Source organism: Nematolebias whitei, chromosome 23 (genome assembly GCF_014905685.2).
Source record: "Nematolebias whitei isolate Nwh7 chromosome 23, NemWhi1, whole genome shotgun sequence".
NCBI lineage: Eukaryota > Metazoa > Chordata > Actinopteri > Cyprinodontiformes > Rivulidae > Nematolebias > Nematolebias whitei.
In genome coordinates, this window is record NC_056520.1 from 21,893,867 (window position 1) to 21,905,849 (window position 11,983).

At 45.0% G+C, this 11,983-nt stretch overlaps 1 protein-coding gene across 1 annotated transcript in view; it reads right to left on the bottom strand.

Annotated features, from left to right (window-relative positions):
• Positions 1-5,015: 5,015 nt before the first annotated feature.
• LOC119428809 (actin-related protein 3) overlaps positions 5,016-11,983 on the bottom strand; it is a 14,361-nt gene continuing 7,393 nt past the window's right edge. Inside the window, exons 5-12 of the mRNA XM_037696496.1 lie at positions 10,294-10,389; positions 9,974-10,081; positions 9,758-9,901; positions 6,658-6,831; positions 6,489-6,581; positions 5,741-5,866; positions 5,583-5,666; positions 5,016-5,503 (exon numbers count right to left, since the gene is read on the bottom strand). Coding sequence (XP_037552424.1) covers positions 5,408-5,503; positions 5,583-5,666; positions 5,741-5,866; positions 6,489-6,581; positions 6,658-6,831; positions 9,758-9,901; positions 9,974-10,081; positions 10,294-10,389 — 921 coding nt within the window. The 3' untranslated portion in view covers positions 5,016-5,407. The remainder of the gene's footprint in view (positions 5,504-5,582; positions 5,667-5,740; positions 5,867-6,488; positions 6,582-6,657; positions 6,832-9,757; positions 9,902-9,973; positions 10,082-10,293; positions 10,390-11,983) is intronic.

The following is an 11,983-nucleotide window of genomic DNA, read 5'->3' on the forward strand; positions in this document are numbered from 1 at the left end:
TTTCTCTGGATGTTGTCCAACAGCTGTCTGTTTGTCAACATGTGAAATGGTCTGTTCATGATCGCTTTGTTGAAAGCTGACAGATCCAGAATCGGTCTCATCCCTCCGGTCCTTTTGGGGACCAGGAAGTAGCGTAAGTAAAACCCTGTGTTTTCCTCTTCGTTGGGAACTCTTGAGATTACGCCTTTTATCAGAAGCTCCTGAACTTCTGCATTTAAGGCTGAGATTTGGTCTGGTGATGACAGGACCGTCTCTATAACTCCTCCGAACGGAGGGGGTCGGGTTGCAAATTGCAGCGTGTAACACTTGCATAACACTCTGTCCATCCATCTGTCCGGCGAGCAGGTTTTTTGCCATTCTGCATAACGTTCGTGGAGTGCACGTGCGTTTAAATGATGTGCCGTGTTTTGAACGGATGTCATCCAATCCTCCGCCTCGACCGCTGTCATGCGTCGCGGAAATGTTTTCCGCGTGACCCAAGGCGAGGCTTCCTCGAAAGGGCTGTTCTGCGCGCGCCCGTGCGCTGTGTCTGGATCGCGGACCAACCTTCATGTCTGGACGGGGCGGTGTGTGCTGAGGCGAAGCGTGTGCCAGCTGATGACGTCGTGAGGCTGCACGTTTAATGTCGCTGTGCGAACGTTGAGAGGCGGAGGGCGTGACTTCATCAACGCCGTGCTGTCGAAGTGAAGGTTGTGAGCCTCACGGAAGCGCACGTTTTCTCTGGAGGGACGCGTGCCGCTCTCGCTGGGGGCGGGGCTCGTCACCGGGTTCATTCAGCTGTCTCACGCTTATGCCGCCGTGAGCTGCCGATCGCTGAGACGCGGTGGATGACGGCCGCTCGCATTTGCTCAGGTGAGGCGTGTGTTGTTTTCGCTGAGAGCGGGGGCCTCCACCGGACCCGGCCTGCGGTCCCACATTTATACCGATGTGAGCCGGTGAGCGCCGGGCAGCTGTGCGTGCATCATCCACACAGCGCCGTTTGGATGGAGGCTGCTTGCCTCGCTCGGGTGCGCGTTTAACACCACTTGGGTGGTGATCGTGCGGGTCTGATTGACAAAGAGTTATTTCGCTTACCGTGGTGTCGCGTGAGCGTCTCGACGTGTTGAAGCGACGGTGGGTTTAAAAACCCTTTATTTAAGGTCACCGGCTCTCTATGTGTGGAGGATGTGTGGGTAGCGGCTGTGAGCTCATCCGAACTTACAGACTGGCTAAAAACAGGCACTTTGACCATTGAAAAATCATTTATTTCAATTCCTGTGTCATTTATACACACATCCTCCGCAGACCGTCATTTCTTAAATCTTCTCCCCCGTGAGCTCTGCGGTTTGTTTGCCCCGAGCGCCGTCTGCAAGCGATCTCTGGGGAAACGCTGAAGTGCAGGTTACCGGAAGGAGGGGGGGGTGGTCTCTGACGGGCGGGGCTGGTGGTGGAGCTGAGCGAGACGAAGCTGCTGCTGCCGTGGAGCGTCGATGTTTCTGCCTCTGCTCGCGACGATCTCTCCAGCGGGCTGGGGGACGGGATGAGCCGCGCGGCTTGATGAGATGGCGCACAGCTTCCGACATCTCCTCCGACTGCTTCGAGTTCGCCAGCATGGTCTTTAAGCTGCTTCCGAACAGCGCGTCCGATGTGATGGGGCCCTCCATCAAGTCCTTGTGCAGCTTTTCCAGCAGCGAGGGAGAGTGACGAAGCCAGGTGGAACGTTGGATTACCGTCATCCACGCTGCAATCCTCGACAGGCAAACCGTGGAAGCGGCGCACATGTTGAGGATGGCGTCTGCCGATTTACACAGGGAGCTCTTTGTCTCCTCCGGCAGGTCTGAGGCCTCCAGCCTCTTCGACATGCTAAATGCTAGCAGCGCCACGTTGTTGCTAGCTGCGACCGCCTGAAAAGTACACTGGTGGGCTCTGTTGGAGAGCGCGGTCACCGCCTGGTCGTGTTTCCCCGGAGGGACGGGACGCTTCTCCAACCTGGACAGCTTCGCTCCGAAGGCTTCCGCGAGGCTTGGCTCAAGGGGGGGTACCGAGGGATAACCCCGTTCGGTGAATCCCTCCACTCTGGTGATGGGGGCGTAAGTGGAGACGGGCGCCCTTAACCTACCAGGACCGGCTGCGGCCTCGTTCCAGTACGATGTCACCGCTGGAAAACGAGGCCAAATGGGATCAGGACGGCGAGCCGGCGTGGAGCCAAACCTTCCCGCAAGATTATCCGATCTGAGCGGGGGGGGGGGGGGGGGAGGGGACGGGGAGCCCCTTTACGTTAGCAGCTTCCCGGATAATGGCGGGCAGCTCCGAGAGGAGCGCGCCGACGGCAGGGAGCGGTGTGGTCGTTGAAGCGGGAAACCCCGGGGGAGTCGAGCATCCGCTCGGCCTCCCTCTTTCCAACACTGCGCTCCCCGGGAGGGAACGAGCGTCGGGGCTGCTGCTAACGTCACCGGTCCCAGAGGAATCATCCGATTCACTCCGAGAGCCAGCGTCGAAGAAATCCATGGCGTCGTCCAGCGAGCAGTCTCCCGCCACGGACAGGCAGTCCTTGTAGCCTTAAACAAGGCTGCTCTCCTCTGCCTTTCCTCCGGTGGAAGTTCGTCACAGAGGCGGCAGGAGGAAGCGCGGGCGACGTGGCGGGGACCCAGGCATCCCTCGCAGGTGTCGTGCCGGTCGAAGCTAAGCAAGTAACCGGTCTTGCAGGAGGGACACAAGTGGATGGTGCTGGAGCTGGACATCTCGATGAAAAGGTCAGCTGTTTTATTATATTAGCTTGCTGAAGAAAAATGGGAGCAGATTACCCGCTCTTAATGTAATTTATACGGATCGGGTGGGGCCCACACAGCAGGTGGGCGTGGACTAATTTTTTCAGTATGATGCTTGCGCATAACGGGATAAACCCATCAGCGACAGCCTTAAAGGGCGAAGCCTATATGACATAGAACTACTCTAAGTCCGCTCAGCTAATCAATTCATTCCTTGAACGTATGGTGTGGCTGTTGTATGGCCTTTACGTAACTCTACCTCAAGACACTCGTCCCCCCCCCCCCCCCCCAGTCCATAAGACGTACTGCTGAATTGTTTTAATTTTTTTTTCTTGATAAACAAATTTTACCTTTGGTGAAGGAATGTGATTATGGGGCCACGGTCATCTGAGACCATGGTCCATTTATTATGAAATTGGTTAACCCGATCACAAAATCTGTATTTCATCCTTGGAGATTCAACGCCTTATTTTTGTCTGAGAAAGACTTTACCAAATTTCTTACATCTGAAATTGAATTCTTCCTAGAAGTTAACCAAACACCAGGAATACCACATATACTGTCTGGGAGGCATTAAAGGCATGGGTAAGGTAATTTCCTATTGTGCAAACAAAAACAAGAAGGGGTTGGTACGGCTATGACATCTAACGGTTGAGATACTACAGTTAGACAGGGAATATAGCCACTCCCCCTCACAGGATCTAATGGAAAAAAACATTTGTTACTTCAAACTGAATTTAATACTTTGTCTACTCAGCAGGCAGAGTATTCTAGACAGGGTCACTCCGAACACGGTGAAAAGGCTGGGCGCTTGTTCACACATCAGTTGCAGCGACAGTCAGCCAACTAAACTGTTACAGCAATAACCAATGCCACGACAATGCTGAAATTAATGTTTAAGTAAATTTTAACAGTCATTGTATACGACTGAGTCATCAGCTAACGTATCAGACATGAAGAACTTTTTTGGAGATCTTGAACTTCCTTCAGTGAATCCTGACCTCGTTGGGGACTTGGAGAGGGAGTTCTCTGTAGCTGAGATAAACTCCACAATCAATGATATACAAAATCCCCTGGACCAGATGGCTTCCCATCTTAGTTTAAGAAATTTTCAAGTCTACTCTCACCACAATACCTGCTACAACTGTGATTCTCAACTGGTGGCCCACGGACCACTTTAAGTTTGTTGGAGGGCGTTTTCTGGACAGTAGGGGTCATTTTATAAAAACTAAAAATATCTAATGATTTTTAACACTTGATATTTTTACAATCTAAGACAAAATACGACAAGATTCTTGTAAAGAAAGAAAAAATATAATTTTTGCTCAGTTTTTAAAACTAAAACAATAAATTATGCATTCTTATGTGATTTTATTTTAATTGCAAAATAAATTACAGGAAAACCGCTAAAACAAGCCCTTTTAGTTCTTGTTATAACAACCAATAAAATTCAGTTTTGTCAGCTTTGGTCAGAGCTTGAAAGAGCCGCTGCAGAGGGACCGAAGAGCCGCATGTGGCTCCAGAGCCGCAGGTTGCAGACCCCTGATATAGAACTATCTTGCTTTTAAATACTGATGTTAAAATCCTTGCAAAGGTCCTGGCAAAACGACTTGAGCAGGTGGTCCCCACAATCGTCCCGCCTGACCAAACAGGGTTTGTAAAAATCCGTCAGACTTTCTTCAATGTTAGGCGGCTGCTTTATGTGCTGTACACTCCTGTTTGACTGATCCGGTGTGAGAAGTGTGTGTGTGTGTGCGTGTGTGTGTGGGGGGGGGGGGGGGCTCTATGTTTTTTGATGTTGTGTATTTAAAAATGGGAAAAGCAAATCTATAAAAAGTTTTTTTTTTAAAGTATCATTGATAAGCAGTTCTGTTTACCACATTTAACGATATACGGTTTTTCTGGTAGAAATGTTCTGGATTTCTTGCTGGAGAAGCTTCTGCTAACATTACTTATCCTAGTTTATTTAAAAAAATTAAAAAAAAATTACTTATCCTTGTTTATTTTTTATATGCAAAATTGACACAATGTGACCGTTTGGAAGAAAGTTTAACATTAAAGATGTTTTGAGGACCGGTGTAATCCTATTTGGTCTTGGCCCAGCTCCGTTTAACTGTTTGTCAATACCGTACGGTAAAAATGAACCTTTATTTGACCAAACAAATCGTTTAAGCAGCTCGTAACGTTTCCACAGAACCCCACCTCATAATAACTCAAATTCTCATTTAATTTTTAAAAGATACAGAAAGAAAACAGTAACTGAAAGGTCAATATGTTTGGCACCACTTGGACAAACGATGTTTCACTCCGTTGTTTTTTATTTATTTTATAAAGTACATAATGCAATGCAAAGAACCCAGCCCATGTTGATTTGTTTTAACCCTGTAAAGATAAATGGACGAGGCACGCAAAAATGAAGAGTCATCACCTCCCTGCAGTAAACATTTTATCCGAGGATACTTTGGGTTGAGTCGTCTCATCATTTGCAAGGACTTTTTTCCCCCCGGTAGTTTGGTCCATTGTCGTTATGTTCAGGTCTGCTGAAGCATCTGCGCAAAGACTCGTAGGACTTCAGCAGCACGTTGCGGCACTTCTCGTCTTTTTAAAATTTTGTATCATTTTTCCTTCTCGTTCCTTTGTGGAGCGCCACGCGCCGACATTTAAGACATGACTCCGAACACGGGGTTGTGACGGCAGATGCTCGGCCCGATTTCCTCGTAATCCTTCTTGGTGTGGCACACTTGGTAAAACTCCGGCTGGAAAACAAAAATGTTCTAAATCATCCACTGGTGTGAGACATTTTTATTTCCCAAAGAGGACTACAAGAATACTCACGGTGGATGCGAGCATCGATCCTCCGAACCACACGGCGTACCTCTGCATGTGGTGGGTGACAACCTGAACGTCGATGGGCTTCGGCTGCAAACAAAGACCTCCAGCTCAGCTAAAACACCTTCGCTGAACGTGCCTGTGCTCCGAACTCACGGTCCTACCTTCAACTTGCCGCCGCTCAGCTCCTCGCTGATCTTCAGCCGTGCATCCACGGTCCTCTTCAGGTCCCTCTGCAGGCGCCTGCCGAAGTCCCTGAACATGGTGGAACCACCGGAGAGCACGACGTTCTGAAGGACGGAGACACAATCATAAAATGCTTAATAAAGTCTCATAGGTCTACACATCACATTTTGCTAACACAGGTTTACGCCGTTTTATTTTCCCCAATATTTAATTGGGAAACGCTTACAGGGAACTCTTTGGTGGAACTTGTTTTTTTTAAGACAAGTCATCTGGACGGATTCTTTTTTTTTTTTTTTTTTTTTGTGTGTGTGGAGACGTTTCATCCTTCATCCAAAGGACTTCATCAACCTAAGGAGCCACAAACAAACTCAGTCCCACAAGCGGAACACTCCCATAATGGACCATAGTGGACTTTGATGTCAACGAGGGAGAGAGCAGGCCCCATAAACCATCTTATCACCAGCAAACTGGTTGGTCCACTATGTGAGTGTGCTGCATATGGAACTGAGCTTGTTGTGGCTCCTCGGACTGATGAAGTTCTTGGATGAAGGACAAAACGTCTCAACAAAAAAAAAAACAAAGTCCAGATGGCTTGACTGAACTTTGTTGGATTTTTTTACCTGGATTATTGAGCATAAACTTTGACTGTTTGTTGATTTGACACCAAAGTATGAATCATCGGTGAGTTCTCTAGGGTTAGATTTATGTTTGTTTCTGCGCTTGTACCTTATAAAGAGGACGCCTGACGTCAATGGGGCAGTTCTGGATGACTTCATCCACCACCTCTGAGATGGGCTGGGTGAAGTCGGGGTTGGCAAACTGGATAAAATAAAATATTTATATAAATAAATGTGGCAGCTCTATTTTTTCAAGACCCATTCCGCAGCTCCAGTACCTCGGGGTGGAAGAAGATCTCGGGGCCAAGGAAGCGCTCGTATCCAACGTCAATGGTGAACTCCTTCTTGGTGATGGCGTTCACGCCCGTGTACTGTTTGACCCACTTGGAGCCGTCGCTGTCGTACTTGCTGAACTCCTTAACAAGATCAGGGCAGACGTAGCTGAACCGCTCCTGTGAAAAAAAAACAGTCAAAGGAAAAAGATTTGGAAGAGATTAATTTAGTGTTTTAAACCTCTAAAGTCCACGTGGTGCTGTCGTCGCCTTCTTCCACCTGCGCAATATCACTAAAATTAGAAACGTCTCATCTAAAAATGAAGCAGAAAAACTGGTTCATGCATTTGTCACGTCGAGACTGGACTAGTGCAATGGTTTGTTATCTGGGTGTCCAAAAACTTCTTTAAAAAGTCTCCAGTTGATCCAAAATGCTGCTGCCAGAGTCTAAACTGGAGTTAGTGGGAGAGATCATATCTCTCCAGTTTTAGCTTCTCTCCACTGGCTCCCTATCAAATCCAGAATAGAATTCAAAATCTTACTTCTAACCAACAAAGCCCTCAACAACCTAGCTCCATCTTATATTACAGATCTTATTGTTCCATATTTTTTTAACAGAGCACTTTGCTCTCAGACTGCAGGCTTACTTGTGGTTCCTAGAGTTTCCAAAAGCAGAACGGGAGGAGTTTCGTCTTTCATCTGAAAGACTTCAGATCTTTCAGTTATCAGGCTCCTCTCTTGTGGAACCTACTTCCAGTTTCTGTCCATGAGGCTGACACATTGTCCAGTTTTAAGACCGGGATTAGTTAAGACTTTCCTTTTTGATAAATCCTATAGTCAGGGTTGGTTTGTTATGATGCTATAGGTTCGGACTACTGGAGGACAAATTGACCTCATTGCCTTAAAATGAATTGTTAAAATTGAATAGTTTTCATTTGATACTATTTCTATCTTAACATGATTCTTGACCTGCCATTGTGTATCTGTTCTTCTCAAACCCAGCCAGTGGAAGCAGATGACCGCTTGTCCTGAGCCTGGTTCTGCCTCTTTTCCCATCAAAAGAGCCATTTTTCACCTTCATTCACTACATTAAACGTGTCTGGAGCCGCAACAACCTGCTACAACTGAGGTTATGAACTGGTGGCCCATGAGCCACATTTTTAGCATTTATTAAAGCAAAATGCCAGATTCTTGGGGGGGGGGGGGGATTTTAGTTTTTACCTTTATATAATTAAAAACTATATACTACGAAGACAGTGACTTCTTGTATTTGATCCAGTGTTCATGTATTTGCAAAAGAAATGACAGTAAAACTGAACTAATCCTTTTTTGTTGTTTGTATAAACAATAAAATTCAGTTTTATGTCCGTTTTGGTCAAAGCTTGAAAGAGCCGCTGCAGAGGAACCAAAGAGTTGCATGTTGCAGACCCCTGTACTAAAAGGTTTCTTCCTCATGAGGGAGTTTTTCCTTTCCACTGTCGCCTTCATGCTTGATCAAGAAGAGCGTCTGCAATGGAGTCAATTCAAATCAGTCTGCTCCTCAGATAAATAATGTTAAATTATTATTTTTATATATGAACGTGTCTGTTCAGTGCCCTGAGATGAATAAATAAACTGAATTGCTACGCTGCCCTCTTCTGGTCACATAAATTCATAACAGTCTTTTCTTATTTATTTCAGGTAATCACATGTACCAAACTTCTTGCTCAGGGTTTAAACTTCCCAACCATAACTCCACCCACTCTGTCATCATGTGACCAGAAGTCTAACCGTAATGACCAATGAGGGATACTCTCATGGACCCTTTCCCCATTACATGCGCCTCATGCACAGACCTGTTCATCTGCAGCGATGAAGGAAAACGCACGGAGAATTTCTTATGACGCAGCTTTCAAGTTAAAAGCCATCGATCTGGCTGTCTAAGGAGGAAACTGCTGCCGAGAGCGAGACGGTGTTTGACGACGTTTTTTATGAGCCTCCAAGAGGACTTTAGCGCAGGAGGAAGAACATCGCAACTTTTGGTCGACTACCGGCACTTTTTGTGTTTGTTTGTTTTTTTTGCCATGTTAAAGGCATTTTTCATAAAAAATAAATAAATTTACAGACTGTTCTCCTCCGGGTCACGTGGGCTCCAAATGTTTATTTTAAAGCAGTCAAGTTCGGAACATATTTTAATAAAAGTTTTTAAATTCTTCCCATGTGACATCTTTTTGTGTACGGTAAATATGCGTTTAAATACCAGTACGTCATCTCCAGGGCTGAAGTGCCGGATCCTGCCGGAACAAAATATGGGAACTCTCTTATTTTGAAGGGTTATTCATAATTTACTTTTAAACACTTTGTGTGATTTACTGTACAAGTGTATTACGTGCAGGATCATTTCTTACCTTAATATAAGAAATGATCCTGCACTTAATACACTTTGAATCACACATAAAGTGTTTAAAAGTAAATTATAAATATGAACTGGCTTCAGTGGCGATTTTAGCCTCTTTTGGGGCGGGGGGGACTCAATCGCCCCTAAATTTTTATTAATCACCCCTGAAAAAAAAAAAAAAAACATCAATAGGATTTTGTAAGAAAATTCAGTTCTCAAACCTTAGATTCACCAAATATTGAATAAATGACGACAGTCTCAAACGGGCGAGTAAAATATGTGATTTTTTTTTTTTTGTGGCACGAGTCCTGCCACCTGTCAATCAATCCAGCATGTCCAATCAGCCAATCCAACTGACCAATCAGCAACCTCAATTTGTCCTGAAGTGAACGCCCCTTACCTGCAGAGCTGCAGCTTTGCAGTCAGATTTCATTGAGTTTACATTTCTGGTTTCATGTTAATCTACTGTAATAAACCTTTGTAAAATACACCAGAACGCAGGAAATGGCATCTACTTTATTCAAAATTCTCTGGGGGAGGACCCCCAGATCTCCCCCCCCCCCCCCCACACCAACACAGCCTGTTCTGTAATGTTCTTTATACAGAATGGAAGGTTAAATAACTGTATAATAAACAAATGTACTTTATTTGAAGTATTTGCATTTCATGTATTATATTATTGCATTTGCCTACAGCCCTCTGATAGATTTGAGCACAAAACGTACAAACCTTAACAGCCTTGGCCGTTTCCAGCGACTGCTCCGGAGGGATGCCCACCTCGCGCTCCCTCAGCAGCTGCTGGATGAAGTAGGTGATGTCTCGCCCGGCGATGGGGATGTGTTTGATGCAGCTGCCGATGACGTAGCCTTCAGCCTGGAGAGGAAACGTGAGAAAAGTTTAGAGGTCGAGGAAGGATCGAAGGCGTTACAACGGTGCAGCGCCTACCACCGGGATGACGTGCGTGACTCCGTCTCCGCTGTCGATCACGGTCCCCGTCAGCGTCCGCTCCCCCACCTGTCTGGATGTCCAGGAGGCAGCCAGCGCCAGGACAGCCTGACGAAAACAGGACGTTTTCACATCGTTGGTCTCAAGACTTTAAAATCAGGAAGGAAAGGTCCGAGAAACTACGAAACTTAAAACAAGGAACTGAAAATTAACCAGTTCCTTAAAAAATGAACTGGATCTAATTTTATCTCACCGACTCGGATTCAAACGGGCTTTGATGGATTTCACATTAAAAGCCCTCAGATCCACCCGACTCTCACCTGAACAGCGATGTAGAGGCCCGGGACGTTGAAGGACTCGAACATGATTTCTGCCGTGTACTCCCTGTTCTCAGGCGTGTTGAGAGGAGGCTCCGTCTGCGGACACACGTGAGCTTTTACACAAAACATCAGCTAAAGACTTTTAACGAGCCAAAGAGGCTAAAAAACTAAGAGTTTAAAGCGACTGCACGTAGACGTCAACCATTACGAGTTTTTAAATCAACAAACTCCAACATGAACTACTTTATGTTAATTTAACAATCCTTATGAGAACTTGATTTATAATTTAAGCATTTTAGATGATATCACACAAACATGGCTCCGACTGACACAGAAGGTTGGGATTTATTAGAAAATGGCTGTTTCTTGAAATCCTCGTGTTGTTTTTATGGTCCGCCTCAGCTTCAGAGGACGGACAAAACTGTGACTCCACCGTGCTCAAAACTTTGGCTGGACAAACGTGATCTTATTCCAAAAAGAAGATATAGAAAGGTTCGCTTTGCAAGCGTTTACACTAGTCCCTCGCTACTTTGCGGTTAGACTTTTGCGGATTCGCTCTTTCGCAGTTTTTCAAAATAACATTGTACACGAGGAAGAAAAATTGTACATGACACACGATAACTTTAATACACTGCCTGGCCAAAAATAAAGTTGCCACCAAAATAAAGTTCACACACTAATATTTCGTTGGACCGCCTTCAGCTTTGATTACGGCATGCATTCTCTGTGGCGTTGTTTCAGTAAGCTTCTGCAATGTCACATGATCTATTTCCATCCAGTGTTGCAATAATTTTTCACCAAGACCTTGCATCGATGATGGCAGATTCTGACCACTTCAACACATCCCAAAGATTCTCAGTGGGGTTAAGGTCTGGACTCTGTGGTGGCCAATCCATGTGTGAAAATGATGTCTCATGCTCCCAGAACCACTCGTTCACAATTCAAGCCCGATGAATCCTGGCATTGTCATCTTGGAGTATGCCCGTGCCATCAGGGAAGAAAAAAATCAATTGATAGAATAACCTGGTCATTCAGTATATTCAGGTAGTCAGCTGACCTCATTCTTTGAACTCGTAAATAAATAAACTCATAGTATTACAAGAATCTCTAACCAGAATAATCACTGTGAAAAACCACATCATGTTGCTGCTGATCTGTTTCATGTTGCTGCTGATCTGTTTCAATGTTGATGTGTTCATGAGTGCACATCCGCTCACACAGACTCATGTTCATGTTTGTGCTGATGTTCAATGTTTTTATGTTATGAGTGCTTGGTGTACATTTAATTGATGTTTTTCTTAGTTCATATCTTAGATGTTATTACTGTTTTTTTTTATACATTTTATTGTTGGATGTAACTTGGACCCTGCGTACATAACTTGGCTCCACCACATGTACCACATGAGGTGCGAATGACAATAAAGAATCTCTGACTCTGAATAAAGTAGAAATAATATGAGAATAAAGTCATAGTATTAGGAGAATAATTTAAAAAAAATACCAGAATAAATTTGAAATATTACGAGAATAAAGTCAAAATATTAAGAGAATCAAGTCAAAATATTACCATAATAAAGTCAAAATAATATGAGACTAAAGTTGAAATATTACGAAAACAAAGCCAAAATATTACGAGACTAAATTCGAAATAGTACGAGAATAAAGTTGAAAAAGTACGAGAATAAAGTAG